Below are 18255 nucleotides of genomic sequence, written 5' to 3' on the forward strand. Positions count from 1 at the left end.
ATACTACCTCAATAATCCTCTGCCTTTCTGTGCATGCGTGTGTGCGTGCGTGTGTGTGTGGGAGTGTGTGTGGGTGAGTGTGGCATGCAGCCACAGACCCATAGGTGTGCTGCGTGATGGATGTGTGTGCTTGTGTTTGGGCTGGCAGGAAGTCCAGGACACAAATTTGAATCATGGATTCGCAACATATAGATGGAAATACACAATTTTATACAAGGACTTACATCCAGGATCCCCCCCCCACACACACACATACACTCACACTAGGACACAGACACACACACATTTAAGACCTTAATAATGGAGAGAAGCCTTGTAATATGACATGTTGTACATTTCAACTCATTGTCTCGTGTGTTTTCTGTAATTCACCGCTTCTGACAGATGTATTTTTTCTCTCCCTGTTACGTGTCGAGATGGCTATTACCGCTGATGGGTCTCTAGTGTTTGCTGTGATCTTTCTTACAGTGCGCTGCATTGATTTTGTGAAACCTCTGATAAATCTCAGACAGAAACTAGACAGGAGTTGTTGTCACAGCAAAGCTTCCCTGGATCATCCAGTGATTTCTCCTGCAGTTCCACTGACCCAGGAAGGTTTATTTAGAGAATCGGTGCAGAGTGGCACTGTAAGGTGCTATCTGGTAGTGTTTTATTGAATCCGCTGCTAAATATTTTAAAGCTGCTGAACATAAATGGTAAGATGGTAGGGGGTATCGATTGATCTCATTTCTTTCGCTGAATCTTCATGCGTGTTTTGCAACAGTTAAGGTAAATGGCAGCCATGCAGTTGCTCTTGATTTTTATGAGCAGTCACACGGGAGGGGGATAAATTAAGATTTGCTTTCATCCTGGGTGAGGAATAGCTGATGTGACGTTAACCTATCATTTAGTATGCTTTTGGAGAGCATCTGTCTGAGTCCAGATGTAAGCTTTTCAACCCGGAGGCTGATCAGCTCTTCATTAAAAAGTGTGATACTGTTCAAGCGTCTCCGCAGGCAGCACAGAAAGCACAGAGGATTACTCTATTGATTTAGCAAAAGGTCAACGCTATTTGATTTTCTTAAAGGTTACTATTTATACCCATTTATCGACTGCCATCTTCCTGTAACATGTTTGAGCGCTACGCGAGAACGTCACGCATAACTCGTTTCCCTCTCTTTTGTCCTCTTGTTTGAGAGTCGTCAGCAAAAGTGTGTGCATCCTAACTTCTCATTTACGATGTATTAAATTCAGATGAGGGGAGGATTGGTGGGGACAAAGCTGATCGTGCTGCGTGAGATGAATCAGGAACTGAACCAAAGTGTTTCATTAAGAGCTGCTGGCTGGCTGCTAGGACAACATGGGAGGGCACATCCTTCCTTCCCTCTATCCTTCTTTTCTTTTCCACCTTTTCTTCCCGCTCTCCATCCTTTTTCATCACTCTCTCTCACGTCCTCTGCAGGAGCTCATTTTGTCATTTCAACCCTTGCTTCGTAAAAAAACACCGCAACCCTCTTGTACTTTCCTTCCTCACCGCGTGCTCCTCTTTCCATTTCCCCTACCTCCTTTTCCTCTGTTTCATCAAGACCTGTGAGAGCACCTCCTCCTTGCAAACAGAGACATAACCAAATTCTTCTCTCCACCCATCCCGCCGACACCCCCTACCGCCCCACCTCCTCCCCCATTCGCCTGTGCACCGGGGTCACACCGTCAAAATGACTCTTTTTATTACAGTTCATAAACAGCGGCTCCCCGGTGGCCCCGGGAAATTTCACATAAACTTTGATCAAACAGACGTTAGCCTCCCTGGTCCTCAACCACCTCTCTCCACGCGTGAAAATAGCTTCGCTCAATCACAGGCAGAGAAAACACACCGAAAACAGTGCAAATAGCAAGGTAGTCACTGATATATCAAGTCATTATTGACCAGAACACCAGGGGAATAGATCTCATATAAAAACAATAAGTTACTCTTTGCCTTTTCTTTTTTCCTTTCCTCTACCCTCTCCTCTTTTAGCGGAGGCAGAAATGTGAGGCCAGGCACTGGCAGTAAACTTTGTGGCTTAGAATTAATAGCTTTGAGGGGAGCTCAGGTGAGCAATCCAAAGTGATAAAAGCATCCAAAATAAAAGCCAGCAGTTGATTTAACTGTGTGTACGCAGACACTAGGACCCGCACAGTTCGTGGCTTTCCCTCTTCTTGTCATCCCTTCCATCTCATTTAGTAGAGCTGTCAAAACGTTTTTTCTCAGCGTCGAGGGCTCGCAGCGCTCCCCTGTTAGTAATTGTGGTTGAGGCCCGCTGTAATGGAGATGAGCAGCAGCAAAGCAACACACAGTTTTGTTGTTTAGCCTGGTTTTTAAGACGCCATTTCACAGCATTTCACCCCGTAGCTCCAGATCTAAAGTAACATCAGTTCTTTGTCTTTTTTCTCGGGTCATGCTTCAATAGCCTCCAGCACTGGTTTTCGCTGTAAATGTTCAAAGGGACAGTTGACACCAATGTCAAAACACACATTGGCTTTAGTTTGAGTTGCCCAGTTTTGGAGATATCGGCTCAAGAGTCCACAGTAAGCAATCAGAATGCCAAAAAATCTGTTGGAAAAATTCACCCCTATCCAGAAATCATGACCTCGTGTTTATTAAGTGTATTGAAAACTCCAAGTAGTTTGGTATCATTACATCCAAGAGAAATGTCATATCTTCAAAACTAGGGAATCATATTTGCCTGCTCCAGCAAATGTGATGCAAATCAAAACTTATATATGCATATTATAATTTAACTGATTCGTTTTTAACTTCATCAGAAGACTCACTAAACACTCAATTTATTTTTTTAAATTAGAATTTTCTGGCAATTACTTCATGGTTCAGGCTTTAAAGGGCTCAAATTCTCTCATATACATATATATTTTTCAAATTGATAAAAATTCAAGACTGCAGATTCAGAGCTGAAATCAAGATCATTAATAAACAAAGAAATCAAGATTTCTGTATCCTTGGATACTGTGCATCTGGAAAATATTTAAGGCCTGGATTGCAAATCCAGATCAGATTTCTGTTTGGTTTTCTTTGATAGTTTTTGTTAACCAAAGAGCTTAGAAGTGCCAGAATCACTCTCTTTTCACAAGGTCACTTCTTAAGAAAATTCCTAATTTTTGAGAACAGGTGCATCTAACATGCATCTCACTTTCCCATAGGAGCCTCAGCAGGTTGGTGTAGGTAAGCTATAGTTACTCCTCTGTGGTGTTTGTGTATCGGCCTCCTTGCCACACTGTGCTGGCTTTGCCTGGGTCTTCATATCAGCGGGTCTATCTTTCCCACCCCCTGCTGACTCCTCGCCTTTCCTTCGCCGCATCTTATAACTCAACCTCCCCTTTCTTTAATACTCCGTTAGCTGCGCCAATTACTCTATCTGCGCGAGCCATCTCCCCACTCCTTGCCTCCCCTGGCTGCTAATCCTCTCTCCGTCCTAACTGAAGGGGACAGCAGTTCTTTGAGGTCACACGCCAATGTGGTGTTAAAACAGAGAGCCTGGTTACAGAGTGACACATCTCTTCATCACGATCAGCTTCTCCTATGTATATATATATATATGTGTGTGTGTGTGTGTGTATATACGCTCTGTTGCTATTATTGTCTGAGCCTCTTCCCCGTTTCTGCCTCGTCTCCTCTTTCTGCTCCTGGGGGTCAGGAAGCAACCTGGAGCCAGAAGCAGTCTACAAATTGTCAGAGAAGCCCAGAAGAAGAAATGGAGGCTCGATGCCCCTAGTTCATTATGACTCAGGATGTGAGTTAGGCAGCAGTATGTGTTGACATTGTCATAGTTATCACTGGAACATCTGTGTACGGCCTGTCAGAGGTGTGTGTGCGTGTGTGGTGGCATGCATACACATATTGCAGACATGTGTGCTCTCTGTGCATTTTTTCCTGGTTTTTTTTTTTTTGTGAGTCCATGTGGAGAATGATAGCTCCAGGTTTGGATGGCGGCGTCTTGGCACCCTCGGGTCTGCTGAAACCTGCCTCTGCGCAGGATCAAGGGGTGCAGGGGCTGCTGCCGCACCCAGCCAGCCTGACTGCACGCCAGCTGCAATCCCCAACGCCTCCGCCACATCCTTGGCAGGCTGCTCCCCTGCCCTTTTTCCTCCCCGCTCTGGCAACCTCCGAGCTTCTTGTGAATTTATTTTATTCCTGCTTCCTCGTCTTCACACCTCAGGATAGGTGACATACATTGAGGCTATTAGATGAGGGGGCTTGATCAGCGGGCAGTTGATAATTGCTCAACCTTTAAATGTGCTTAAATCACATATTTCTGAGTAGTTTCACTGTAAATAGTCCCATCATCTATTAAAAAAATCTCCAACAAGCACGATGGAGCACGGGTATAAATTATGCTGCAGAGCTGTGGAGAAAAATGTTTGATGTGATGGATTTTTATGGGGAGCCTGTTTATCTTTGTACTCATGTCAGTGTTTACAAATATGTTGGAATTATTTTGTATGGCTCACAGTATTTGTCCTTTACTGCGTGTAAGAGGATGCTGATATTCTTAGGTTAAAAAAAAAGTGTTATGAGAGCTGTCAGGAAAAGTTGATTCCCATAAACAGGCTAACTTGAGACATCTGTTGTGAGAAGCACTTGAATCACTATTTACTGTTTTGCAAATTTCCCCTGCACATCATAACTTGTTGGGGTGTTTTTTATATTGTTTATTCTCAGCCAAGTGGGAGAATTTGTTGTGTTTTCTTGGGATGTTATTATGGTTGAGTTCGGGGACTGTCAAAGGGACACGGTGCTGCGCAGTTAAACTGGGACTCTCAGTACCCATCAGGCCCCTGTGAGTCTTTCTGAAGACGACACCACAGAAGGCGCCTTCCAGTGAAAGCGTCACATCCAGTTAGCAGACACCCAGCTTGCTAAAGAGGTTAAACTGCTGCGCCTGGCACAGCCAATTGTATTGATAACCGTTTGAAGCTAGTTTTCTCTCCTACCTGGCATCACGCTTCACATGCTTTATTCAGCTTGCCACTCCAGACAAACTTCAAAATAGGAGAGTGTGTTTTCCCCCCACTCAGGTGTATACAGGTGTGGGTGTCTGTGGGTGTCTGTGTTTATGAGTGTGTGTGCAGAGCTAGGGGCCTTTGCTGTTGTTTGTTTGTGCTGCCTCCGTGCTCTAAACCGGGCCTCTGATCTCCCAGGCAAGATGCCTCCAAATTCCTCTGCTGTTCCTTCTCCATGTAAATATATCGGTGTCAGTTTGTCTGATGATGAAATGCGCATTACGATCGTGAGCAAGGCAGGGAAACCACGGCGCTTCTTTTGCGATTAAAGCCATCCTCTCGGCAGTGTGAGATCTCCGGCTTCTGCGTGATTCAGAGAATAAAGTTTCTGCAGCAGAAAAGTGTCTCCTCTTGACTTCTCGGCCTATTCCTACTTTTGCTTTACTCCTCTCGGCTGTCTTTCTCGACTCTCTATCTCTCACTCCACCACTCTTGCCTTATTGGCTTGTTAGCCCGAGGTCCTCGCTGTGGCCTGGAGTTATGGCTCTGTCGGGCAGGTGCTTGGCCAGCCCTAGGGGTCCTCAGAGGCAAATGGCATGTCAAGAAGTGGTCACTGAGGTAGATTGTCTTCCCCGTCATCAACATCAGCGCCACCGGTCTCACTTGTCCAATTAGGGGCTTTTTGGCTCCCCTTTAAGTCCCTGACCCGTCCACTCTTGACTGATTCTCCAACATCAGTGACCCCAAGACGGACACTCCTGACACCCTCCATGAGTGTGTGAGATACACATAAATTCTGTGTGTGTGCAGACAAGTGGAAACAAACACAGTAAAATATTGACCTCTTGTTTTTATGTGTGTGTGGGTACATATACACACGAATATGTTGTTTATGGACAGCTGACATTACGCATACATAAATACTACTAAATTAACCCAAGAAAAATAGCATGTGGGTTTCAAATCCTCACTGATTCCAACTACTTAGAAAGTCATTTTATGTCATTGCTGCGTAAAAACAGAATGCAGTGATTTGCAAATCTCATAAACCCAGAATTTTTCACAATAGAAGACAGAAAACACATCAAATGTTTAAACTGACACATATTAGTATTTCATGGATAATATTAGCTTGTATTCAATTTATTGGCAGAAGCACGCTGCTGGGACGGGAGGAACAAAAGGCTGGAAAAGTAAGTACTACAATGAAACAATTAGACAAAGATTTAGCAACTAATTAAGTTCATTGGCAACAGATCAATAACATGATTGGCTATAAAAAGAGCATTTTAGGCATTTGTGGTACAGTTTAAAATTGCGAAAACTTTAATATCTCATAATCGACACTACATAATAGCATCAAAGAGTCCAAGAATCTGAAGAAATCTCTGTGCGCAAAGAACAAGGATCCCTGTGACCCAAGGGCCTTTAGTCAGCACTGCATTGTTCCTGTGACATCCACAAATGCAGGTTGAAGCTCGATCATACAAAGACGAAGACATATGTGAATATGATCAAGAAAGGCTACCGTGTTCTCTGTGCCAAAGCTCATTTAAAACAGACAATCAAGAAAACTGTTCTGTGGTCAGACAAATCAAAATGTGAATATCTTTTTGGAAAACATGAGCACTGGATTCTCTGGACTAAAAAATGAGAGAGACAATCCAGGTTGATCAGCGCTTATTCAAAAAACCTGCATCTCTGATGGCATGCGGGTACAGTAGTGCCTATGAAACTGGCACCTTGCACATCTGGAAAGGCACAAACATTGCTGAAAGGTGCATAGAGGCTATTTTATCCAGCTGGAGTCTTTTACAGGGAAGGATTTGCATATTTCAGCAAGACAATGCTAGACTGCATCTATTACCATGTATACAATGTTAAACACGGATGGTCCCAACTTTACTGCCATCAAATTCAATATTATTTTTCTTAAAATGATACATTTGGTATGTTTTCTGTGTTCTTTTGTTCAGTGTTCTTTTTAAACAGCATCCGGGTATTTTCAAGTTTATTGAACTCTGATATAAAATGGATGTTAATTTGTTTACTCTCAGTTGAATAGAGCTGAACACTAATGGGACAGTGCTGGTAGTCTTGTATTAGTAGCCTAACAGCTGCCTGCCTTTTGATAATGACAATAAATCAGTGGGATCTTTTTACATGCAAATCAAACTAAGGCTGTGCTAGTAGCCTGCCTGCCATCGCTGATCGAATCGATTGTTGTGTGCTCGCTCGCTCACTCCCCTGTAGGCTGCAAGCGACATCAATTACTTCCATTCCTGACTGAAACCACGCCGTTGCTCCCTTGACGCATCTGCAACTTTCCCATAATTTATCCACAGCCACGACTCGAGTCAATCTGACTAAATCCTAAGAAGAAAAATCAGCTGATCTATACCAGCCTGTAAACCGTCATGCTTGGCATATTTAGTTCTCTTAGATGTAGATTTCATTTTGTTGCTTTTCTCTGTTTTAGCTTTAGGCGCACATCATCATTATCATTGGATGGTCGAACAGTATCAGATCAGTGATTTTTATAATGCATCTTTAAAGACTTAATGACAGAAACCCTGTAGGTGAGACACTTGATCATGATGACTGAATTTCTCCTATTTACCCTGTTTCCAAACTCTCTCATTTCACTAATGAAGCAATCAGCCCGCTGGCAAAGGTGGGTACCTGTTATCCAGCGACATACTACTTTTTGGAGGGGCTTTTTTTTGCCTCCACCCTTCACTTACCCACTTCTTTGTCCTCACCTCGACACGCAGACAGGGAGTGAGAAAGGCCTAATTCAAAAAAAAAAAAAAAAATGCGTGGTCTTGCTCTGCTCTCTGCCCTCCACCAGGAGACAGAATGTGAGAGAACTGCCAGACATCACACAGAAGCAGCACTGAAAAATACATGTATACCACTCCTCATCTCTTATTGATGGCCTCTCCTCCCTTTATGTTTATGAGGTGAGAGGCCTCCCTGTGGCCCTGACAGTGACCCAGAGGATCCACTGGGGTGTGCAAGAAACTGCCTGTTCCCTCTGATTGAGCCCTCTTTCAAATCAAACCACAGTGTGCACATTCTTCCACATGTATAAGTACATTTATGCTGTGCTGAAGAGGGGAAAAAAAGGCTGCTTTTCCAGAATTTGAAGGACCAGCTTTATTATGAGATTGCTGACCTTGGTTGTTAGATAGAGGAAAAAAATATATTTTTAAAGGTCTGACCTGTTGTGATTAAATTTTTGCCACCTAATCAGGACCGTGAAACTTCCCAGTTTACAAATATGAAAATGGCAAATGTCTCCTGTTGTCTGGCAAGTGAATTTCTTATTTGTCTGCATCCGTTTTCTTTAATTTTGCGTTTTCCTGCTGACGTGTAACATGTCAAGGCTGAAAAATAGAAAGACCACCAATAATTTGTTTTGATTTATTTTTTATTTATTTATTTATTTCCCATTTTCTCAAATGTCTTTGTCTAGACTGAACAGTGTAAGATTTACTCACTGTTGGTCCCAGAGGCATTTGTAGCACTTGCTGACCGTTGGGGGTCAGGGCCTCGGGCTGTTTTTTTTTTTTCTCCTTTTGCCATGTTGTTTGACCGGAGTGGTTGCAGAGAGGGCAGTGTGGCAGGTGAAAAAGCCTGACATAACAAGGTATTGATTGGATAATCGGCGTCATCTGATAGTAGTGTGGCTTACACCAACCCCTGCTGAGAACAACACGGCTTTAAACACTGTATGGGAAAAGTGGAAATATATTCTAAAACTTGACTGGCCCTGGTTTCAGGACAGTTTGTTAAACATTAAAAAATAAAATAAAACAAAAAACTGTCATTTAAGAAATGTCTCACACTGATAGAATACAAAAACCCTGCTTTTTTTTGGGGGGGGGGGGGGGGGGGGGTGTAATCTACATCATATTAAACTGAAACATAATTGGCATCAGGAGTTTACAAACATTTTCCCGCATTTATCAGAATAAATAAATAAATAAATAATAATAACAGCTAGCTCTATAAAGTTAATGCTAGCTATTATTATTATTGGGGTGTGTCATGAACTAATGAATCTGTCTTTTAAGAGGACAACAGGCTTAACATATTTCGAAACTAGTTTGCATTGATTATTTGTGTACAATTAAAAACAAAAGATTCAGATTCAGGTGTCGACTCAGACAAAGCTCTGTATGGTGAAAACTGTTCAGAGTTGAAGATATGGGAGAAATTTCCTGTAATATTTTCAATTGGCAGACGTTGACAAGAAGAAATAAATAGAACGCAACATTACCGTTAATTCATTTAATCCTGCTTATTTAAAAGCTGCTAGAAAGAGTTGACTCCATGCCCGGGCTTGCCTTTGTCCCGCTAGCCTTTGTTACCCAGTGAGCTCTGATTTAGCGCTTCTTTCATTGGTCTTTGTGAATGAAACAGTCGCATTATTGTGGGTGTTTCCATAATCTAAAAAAGAAAAGACGACTTTTCAAAAACTATTTGAAAGCTTTTACGAGTTACATAAACTTTAGCTAAAATTACTTTATGAACACAAAAAAACTACAGCGTCCATCAAACTGCCACCATGCCATTGTTAATTTGTCTTGTGTACATTTTTTTCTTGTTTCTTGTTGAGTCAGGATGTTTAACACAAGAACATCCAGAGGTTGTGGGAAGTTGTCCTGAAAAGGCTAAAGAACTTTTTTTTTGGTTCTTTTTCGAAAAAAGCTCTTTAGTTATGAGCTTACCGTAGTTGAAAATATCAGGATTGTGATTTTTTTTTTGTACATCACACGAAACCATTTTTTGTGTGTTAGCAACCTTTTTGTTTCGTTTTTGTTTGTTTTGCTGACTAACCAGTGAAGGATATGTAACACTATCAAATAATGGTAATTTAGCTATTATAATAATGCTGGAAACAAGGCAATTTATTGATCTCTTACCAGCAGTACTTTAGTAAAACATTAGCTTGCGTTTTGATTACCATACTTTAGGACTAATAGCTGGCTAGCAAGCTAGGTAGCCTTCACCAGACTAATTAATAAGAAACTTTTGCTGACCTAACTCAAATAACACGATCCAAAATGTTTGCATTACTGTTGCTTTAACGACTGAAATCTTTGGCTGATACCAATGACGATGTTTAAAATGACAATTTAGCTGATACCTAATGTGGATACAGCTTTGTTGCTATTTATCTCTTTTTTTTTTTTGACAACGAAACAAGGACGTCTAAAAAGTCTCTCCCCCTTTTTTCATACTAGATTTGGAAGACAAGATTTGGAGTTCCTGGTGTATAGTGATTGCGAAATTGATGCTTGGCAACATTAAACATCATCCTGTATGCTAACTGGCTGATATTAGCCTATTGCTGGATCAATAAATTTCTGTATCTTTAACTTATTTTCTAAGCTTCATCCAATTTTAGTGAAAAAAAAATAGAGAAGGAAGGTTTTTTAAATACACTTTCAGTCAGTTTTTATCAGTGGTACTGAAGTTCTTGGTGGTTTGTCCTAAAACTACAACATATGCCAGTTTCAGTCAACATATTGGCATGTGTGAGATATTCTTTCTCCTCTGCAGTCCAGTGGAAGAAAATACAGAAATTAGATGTTTCAACTGTAGACTGTGTGTGTGTCTTCACTGAGTCGATCCCCCAGTTCTCCTCTCCTGTCTTCCTCCCTAACCCTCCTTGTGATCCGAGAGGAAAGCTTTCATTATTTGCTGAGATTGGGATGTCAATCCCCGCGCCCCTGACCCAAGTTTGTAGTTCTCCGCAGTCATATTGGGGAAATGATTAGTGGGGTTATCTCCCCTCCACTCCACGAGGCTTTCATTCCTCCTCACGGCCCTCTGTACGTCCAGGCAAGGAGCGGATCTCTAACTGGGAGGCTGCTGCTCTCCTTTTACTCTTTCTCACTCCCTCTTTACACTTACTGATACTTCATCATGTTCTTCATCTTTTTAAGCGTCTCTGTTCATTGCTGTGTCAGATTATTTTAAAGATAACCTCTCCTTTCTCTTCAGCTATTGGGCCAAAGGAAATTTTAGTGGAGTGAATGAAGTCGTGGGTGACTCTGCATGGAAGCGAGGACTAGCTCAGGCTAAAGTGTGCCTCGTTTTGCTTGCTTTTTATACTGAAGCAACACGCATAAAAGATCCCTGCGTCAAGCTTTGGTTCATTTATATTTTTGCTGTGAAGACTAAAGCATTATGAGTCTTTTATATTTTTATATAATAGACTAGTTTGCCATGTTTTTGGAGAGATACAAATATATATTTTTAGATTTCTAATTTCTCTTTTATGTTCCAAAGAACAGGTTTAAAACACCACCCTTTGTGGAAAAACTGGCAGAAAAATCTTTAACATTCTTTGTTTTTAACAACCAAAGTCAAACACTGTGTTTGGATTATTACACACATGAGGATCTGTGTGTAATAAAGCGATTTTGCTTTGTTTTGAAACACTTGTGTGCTATGATGGCTTCAAACGTTATTCCAAAATGACCCAAATGCACATAGCATGTGGGATGGAGACTTTAGGGATGTGGGGATAAATTGATATAATTTCTTATCTGACTGAGCGCAGATATAATGGCCCAAATGAAAGCACATTTCGCTTGTGCGCACGAAACTGTAAAATTAGAGCTTTTCTTTTATGGCTATTGTTCGAGGGGGGGAAACACGGCAAATTAGGCCATGCGTTTCTTGAACATTTTAATTGATCTATTTTTCATCTTCCCTCGCGGATTTTTTTTTCTTTTTTAAAAAAACAAAACGCTGGCAGTGCATCGCAACAGTCTTACTGCAAGCTGCACATGTGCCTCATTGGTCCACTGAAAGAAATAAAAGGAAATATAAAAGCTTTCACATTACGAGCATAATGCAAATTACGCTTTGATTGTCTCTTAATTTCATCAAAAGGTTGATGGTTTCTTTTCTTTACTTTTTTTTCTTTTGAATTAATATTATTAGTGGGGTCCGTGGGATTAGGCAGAGTCACTGATCTTTTGGGTTTAAGCCTTTTTTTTTTTTTTTTTTTTTTTAATGTCAGTCGGGAGCTCAACGAGACTCCATCCGCACTTCATTAACCCTGAGCCCGGGACAATCCACGGTAAGAGCCGGGGGATTTACCACCAGCCTTTCACATGCAAAGAATAGAACAAAAAATCTCCGAGTCATCCAACAAGACACACGGGGGCTTTTGCTTATATAATCAGCTGTGCACTTTGCAAGTATACCCCCCCCCCCACCTTTTTTTCCCTCCCCCCCAAAAATGTCTCGTTGTTAACTGAATCGGTCACGGATCCTTGTGATGGGACTATAATGATCTTTTGGCAAGTTGGGAGGTGATTTTTTTCTCCTTCTCTTCACTTTCCTAGTCGTCAAAACCCGCCGGGCCGGCTAACTGTATTTTTAATGCAATTTTACGCATCATGAAAGCGCACGTTATCGGGCCGTCAGTCTGATATTTCACGGCATGGTCAGCCACTAAGTGGAGCCCCCAGATAACAGGTGCCTTGCGTGGAGGACAGCAGGGGGAGCTGGCTATCAAACCCATTATCGACTTTCAATTAAAACCTATTAAAGTCTTTTGTCTAATCGTTAACATCCTACATGCCAAGTCGTGTCCGTCAGCCTGAACTCCTTTAACCCCCAAAGCGCCATGGCCGAATAACTTGGGTCCACACAGACTTGGAGGATGAGAGTGGGGTTGGTGCATGGGTGGCTGATTGAAATTTGTAAGGATGAAGGGAGGGGTTGTGGTGGTAGTTGTGGTGGAGCCGCTGACCAGCTGTCCCCACGCTGATCCCCGGTCTGCAGTCAGCTCCAGCCCGGTCACCAGCTGTTGGAGCCGTTTGGCAGAGGAGCGCGCATCCAGCACCCTCAAGGAAAAAAGAAGGATGGAAACAATCAATTTCCAAATGGGGATCATTTAAGGCACTTAAACAATTGCGCACATGACATTAATATTTCATCTCCTGCATTGTTTATGGAAAACGAATTGGAGTCGCTGCTGTTAATTTAGAAAAGTGGGAATGAGAGAGAGAAAGCGAGAGGGAGGAAGGGAGGGAGGATGGCAGGAGACAGGGGCTCCATTTTGGACAGAATACCCTTCTGCTTTGTTGGCCCTCCTTTAAAGACATTAGCTGGAATTGATCTTTGATTGCACTTTTGAATGTGTGTGTGTGTGTGTGTGTGTGTATGTGTGTGCACTGTCCGCGTGCGCTTTTGTTCCTTTTGTTTAATTATCTGTAAAGCCCTTTGCTGTCAAAAAAGGAAACGAAACACCCGATAAGCGCAACTAATAATAATATTAAGTGGAAAAAACCGCACTAACATTTCCAGAGACGTCTGCTTTTTTTTTTTTAAAGATTAGAAAAAGTGACAACTGTCCACCTTTCCATTAATTAAAATCAACACCACCAAACCAAACAGAGGAGGGATAGACAGTTTTTTCCTATAACTTCTTCATGTAAAGTGATTTAAAGCAGCAGGATGCATCTCCCCAACTTTTGCTCAATAACACTGACATTCCTTAAAATGTCTTTTTAATAAATCCCACTGACGTTTCGCTAAACATCAAACAGGACTCTGCTCATACCTTCATACTGCTCATACAAAATTCTTCTTCTTCTATGATTATTAAAATTTGCTAATATCCAGATTTCTATTTTCGTTTTTTTAAAAATGCCAAATTAAAAAAAAATAGTCAAAATAATTTTTTTGCTGTTTAAATAAGCTGTATTTGTTTAAAGATACTTTTTGCTATGTAAGCGGGTAATACGTTTTTTTTTTTAAAAACAAACAAACAAAAAAACGGCGCATGTGTACACAGCGCAATCCGAAATAAAGAGTACCCCCCCCCCCCCCCCCCCAAAAAAAAGAAGCTAATTCAGCACAACACGATCCCCCAAAAAATCAGAGCTTCATGGCTGCATCAGACTGCACCAAGTGTTGCTGCTGTTTTTGTCCACCTCGTGTAGCTTCTTCTGCGTGATGCCCCGCGTCCACGTGTTGATTCCACCTGAAAAGCCCTCCCGTCACACACTCAAGCAGCCACTTGATTAAATGAAAGACTTTTATTTCCACATTTATAAAAGTAATTCTCTTTTACATCAAATCCCCCCTTTTTTTCTGTCCAACTTTTGCTGTGAATTTCACCAGAAAAAAGAAAAAGAAGAAAAAACAGAACTTCACGAAATTGGGGAGATAATTTGGGGGAAAGCTAGAGGAACGAAATTTTTATTATTATTATTATTATTAATAATAATAATAATAATAATAATAATAATAATAATAATAATAATTAAAAAATATATAATTAAAAACGATCCAGGAGATATACGAGAACCACTCCACAAGTTTGATATCTGCAATATACATTTTTTTCACCAAAGGAGAGTATTAACAATTAAGGGTTATCACGGGTTTCATATGAAGTAACATAAGTAATCCACAATGTTCAAATACATCTATAGCAAATCAACAGGCGGTTACACCTGTATGCGGACCCGAGTCCAATCATTTATCGAAAAAAATACAAAATGAATAATCACTGAGGTGATTGCCTTCCCCTCTGCGGGGATCAAACAGCTTTTAAATAAATTACTTGACAACTTTACTCAGCTAAAAACTTCAACTAAGAACAAGAAAAAGACTTTTATAGATTTCTTTCTTTTCTTTCCATATCTCTCCTGTATATGTGCCTACACGTGGGTCCGGGCAGGTAGTCCATCCTTTCTCAGACAATATGTGTTTTTGTTTTTTTTGTGTGTTTTTTTTTCTGTATAATTTCTGATGGCTAATCTAGCCGATTATGTTATACTGGATCACCGTGGTCTGAAAGAGACGCAGTAACAGATCAAACAAACGGGAAAAGTTTTCTTTTAAAATCAGTCTTTTTAGGTTAAAATGCAAAATATTCTTATTTACAGGTTCATGACGGCTTCACGTGTAAAGAAAAATCAATGACAACCTAGAAAATCAACGAAAATAGAAAGAAAATCCCTTCATTGTTCCGTTAGCTCTTCAAATAAGCTATTATTCAGATTACAGGGGTGGTTGTTCGTTTCCACCTTTTTAATAATAATAATAATAATAATAATAATAATAATAATAATAATAATAATAATAATAATAAAGGTCTAATTAGCATTGGAATGAAGGTCAAAGTGCCACCGACAAATGCAGTGTATCTGTTTTTTGAGAAAAACACTGAATACTGTAATTGGGTTCAAATAAATACATAACTTAGATGCTTTGATTCATATTGAAAAATAAATAAGTTATAAATAAAGTTCCTGCCCCCAAAGACACAAAGAAAAAGAAAAAAAACTTCCATACAGGCAGCGGGGGTCTCAGTCACAAAGGTCCGTCCGTCTGGGTTCACCGTGGATCAGTTTTCACCATTTAAAGGCCGAACAGTTTGTTTTAGTCTTAGTTTTCTTCGGGGTTTGTTTTTTTAAAACTCTTTCTGTCTTTGTTTCGTTTATTCTAACGAGTCCCAAGCTGCCAGGATCGGCGAAGGAAAAACCAAAAAAAAAAAAATAATAATAAAAATAAGGAAAAATAATATCTGCAGGGGCCCGCTCACCGCTGCTGAGCTGGCCGGGGAAGCACGCCGCTCATAGGAGGCAGGGGAGGCGGAGGAGGTGGCGGCTCGCTGGCCCCCTGCAGGCCGTGGAGCAGGATCCGAGGAACCAGGGGTCTCTGCAGGGCCGGCGGGGGCGCCGATGGGCCTCTGTACAGATAGAGGGCAGCTCCGGGGTCCAGGTTGGACACCAGGCTCTGCGGGTAGAAGTACGGGGACGGGAACATCCTCTGCAGGGCGGAGTAGTTTCCAGCTTCGGCCAGAAGCTCGAGTCCTACCGCCGTCTGCCTCTTCCACTTTGTCCTGGAAGAGATAAAAGATGTTTTTAGGTTTTAGCTTCTTTTTTTTTTTAAGTGTGGAGCATATGTATATCTGAATACGTGTCTCGTGTTTGACACACCAAAATATCTCCCATCTGTTTACCTGGAATCCAATTAACATTCAAGTGAGGTTTTTTTTCTTTCTAAAATCACTAAAATCTCCAACCTGCCACATGTATTCACACCCAGCGATGTCTGTTAGGTTGCCAGTGTGCACTCCATGCAGGTGAATAATTCATACTAAAGATAATTGAGTAGATATAGTAGTTTGTTTGAATTATTAATATGCACACATGCAATGATACATTATTCATAGTCCAAAGTGTTGTTTTTATATTTATGTCATTTAGCTGCCTCAGAGACAGACTGCAGATAAATAAAGTTATCTGAACCCAAAAGTATTTTTATTTATTTTACATTTGTTTCCTGTGCAGCTTTGCTAATGTATTTGAAAAGCTGATATAGAAAATATATATTTTTGAGGTCAAGTGACACGTCTCCATTATGTGATGCCCTTTTAATTGTTTCTTAAGAGTATATAAAATACAAATATCCAGCACTAATCCACAGAAGTGCTGCCAGTCAGTAAGTGCTCCCGTAGATGTATACAAGTTAGAGCTGAAATTTTTATCTAATAAGAAGAACAACAACAACAAAAAAATAAAAAAAATAATAAAGCAATTTGTCCCTCTACTTCAAACGTGAATGCTGTTTTTATGATTTGGGATCAGATGTCAGATATATTTAGTTATTCTAACATTTTATGGACCACACAATAAATCAATTAATAGAAAAAGGCAGGCTGATCACTAATCGAAGTTAATGGTTCGTTGTCGTCCCGCATTCACTCAGATATGAGGTGAAATCTTGCCACCTTCAGTTGGAAAACATGGCGTCCCGGGTCATGAGTCGGCCGTGAGAAACGAGATTAACCCCCACCCCCCTCCCTTTTAGAAAACAGCAGCGTCTTTACCTCCGGTTCTGGTACCAGGTCTTGACCTGCGTGTCGGTGAGGTTGAGGGAGGCCGCCAGCTCCATGCGGTCCTGGACGCTCAGGTACTTCTGCCGCTCGAAACTGCGCTCCAGTTGGGCCAGCTGGTGGTCTGTGAAGGCTGTCCGGGCCTTCCTGGGCTTCTTCAGCCGGACCTGAGGGCTGTCTCTGCTGCTTGAGATCTCTCTGTCTCCCTCCTCTTTCACTGGTTGACAGAAACAGAGTGAAACCAGAGTTAAGGCCTCTCCCACGGCACACAGTAGAAATTTTTTGCGTGCAGCCTCCACAAGAAGAGGGGGCTAATAAATCTGTGCACGACTGTCCTACAGGGCAAACAACTATCAGTAAACACAAACAGAATAAATGGTTTGCCCTGTTACGTTGCGCTTACCTAATGTAGGATTTGAAGACGAAAACCACAAAAATACAGCAAAATTAATTTGACTTTAAGGATTTGTCAACATTTTTCTGTTTTTTGTGTGTAAAAGAAGCAAAAACTTATTTTGGAAAATTTTGATTGGAAATAAAATACATATCTATATCTATACAGATATATACATATATACATATATGTTTGTGTGTGTGTGTGTGTGTGTGTGTGTGTGTGTGTGTGTGTGTGTGTGTGTGTGTGTGTGTGTGTATTAAGCCGAACTTTTGACCAGAAGGCCTTGTTTTGTTTTTAAAGTTTCATTTTTAAATGAACACAACACAAAATCACTTTCTGCGGGCTCCAAAGTGCACCGTTTAATCTGCAGATATAAAAAAATCAATTTTAAAAACATTTCTAATGTGAAAATATTTTATAATTTATTTTTTAACCAGCGATGAGTTGTATCTACGTTTTAGAAGAGCTGTCATTTTCGAGTGAAATCGCGCCACTGGAAACTGCGCCTATAGGCTTATAGAGCTGTTTGATTTGGCCTTAAATTGTTATGAAAAGCTATTCCAATATTCACCCTTCCAATTTGATATTTTCCTGTTAGCAGATCCACAGCCTTTGTTCTTTGTACACGTGGTGTCGTGTCAGGACGAGCATTGATATGTAGTCCTTATAGTTAATTCTCTGATAGTTAAAAAAATATATATAAAATAAAATAGAAGAAGAAGAGAAAGAAGAAGAAAACAATAGAAGCGAGTAAGGCGAGAGATCTTGGTACTTGAATAGTTGAGTCGTCTCAAGAAGCACAATAATCCGCCTAATTGAGCCACAAGGGAAAGGACGAGCCTTTCAACCGCGACCGGAGAAACTTCACAGCACCGTGGAAATGAGTGGAAATCAAGAGCTGGGCGGCCGGGCGCGGTTACAAATCTGATTAGCGCCGGGGACAAATTGCATCAAATCCCTGATATATTACAGAAGGCGGATTCGTGGAAATCAAAGTTAC

General features: G+C 41.0%; 1 protein-coding gene across 4 annotated transcripts in view; it reads right to left on the reverse strand.

Annotated features, from left to right (window-relative positions):
- Window positions 1-13848: 13848 nt before the first annotated feature.
- barhl1b (BarH-like homeobox 1b) overlaps window positions 13849-18255 on the reverse strand; it is a 42485-nt gene continuing 38078 nt past the window's right edge. For all 4 annotated transcript variants that reach the window (XM_086300224.1, XM_086300225.1, XM_086300226.1 and 1 more), the window contains 2 exons: window positions 16853-17075; window positions 13849-15862 (listed from right to left, as the gene is read on the reverse strand). In XM_086300224.1, coding sequence (XP_086156350.1) covers window positions 15559-15862; window positions 16853-17075 — 527 coding nt within the window. In that variant the 3' untranslated portion in view covers window positions 13849-15558. The remainder of the gene's footprint in view (window positions 15863-16852; window positions 17076-18255) is intronic.

The sequence above is a fragment of the Aulonocara sp. 'chitande type north' Nkhata Bay genome, linkage group LG7 (assembly GCF_057382095.1).
Source record: "Aulonocara sp. 'chitande type north' Nkhata Bay isolate Kocher_YH1m ecotype deep benthic linkage group LG7, A_spYH_male_GT1.1, whole genome shotgun sequence".
NCBI classification, from domain to species: Eukaryota; Metazoa; Chordata; class Actinopteri; order Cichliformes; family Cichlidae; genus Aulonocara; species Aulonocara sp. 'chitande type north' Nkhata Bay.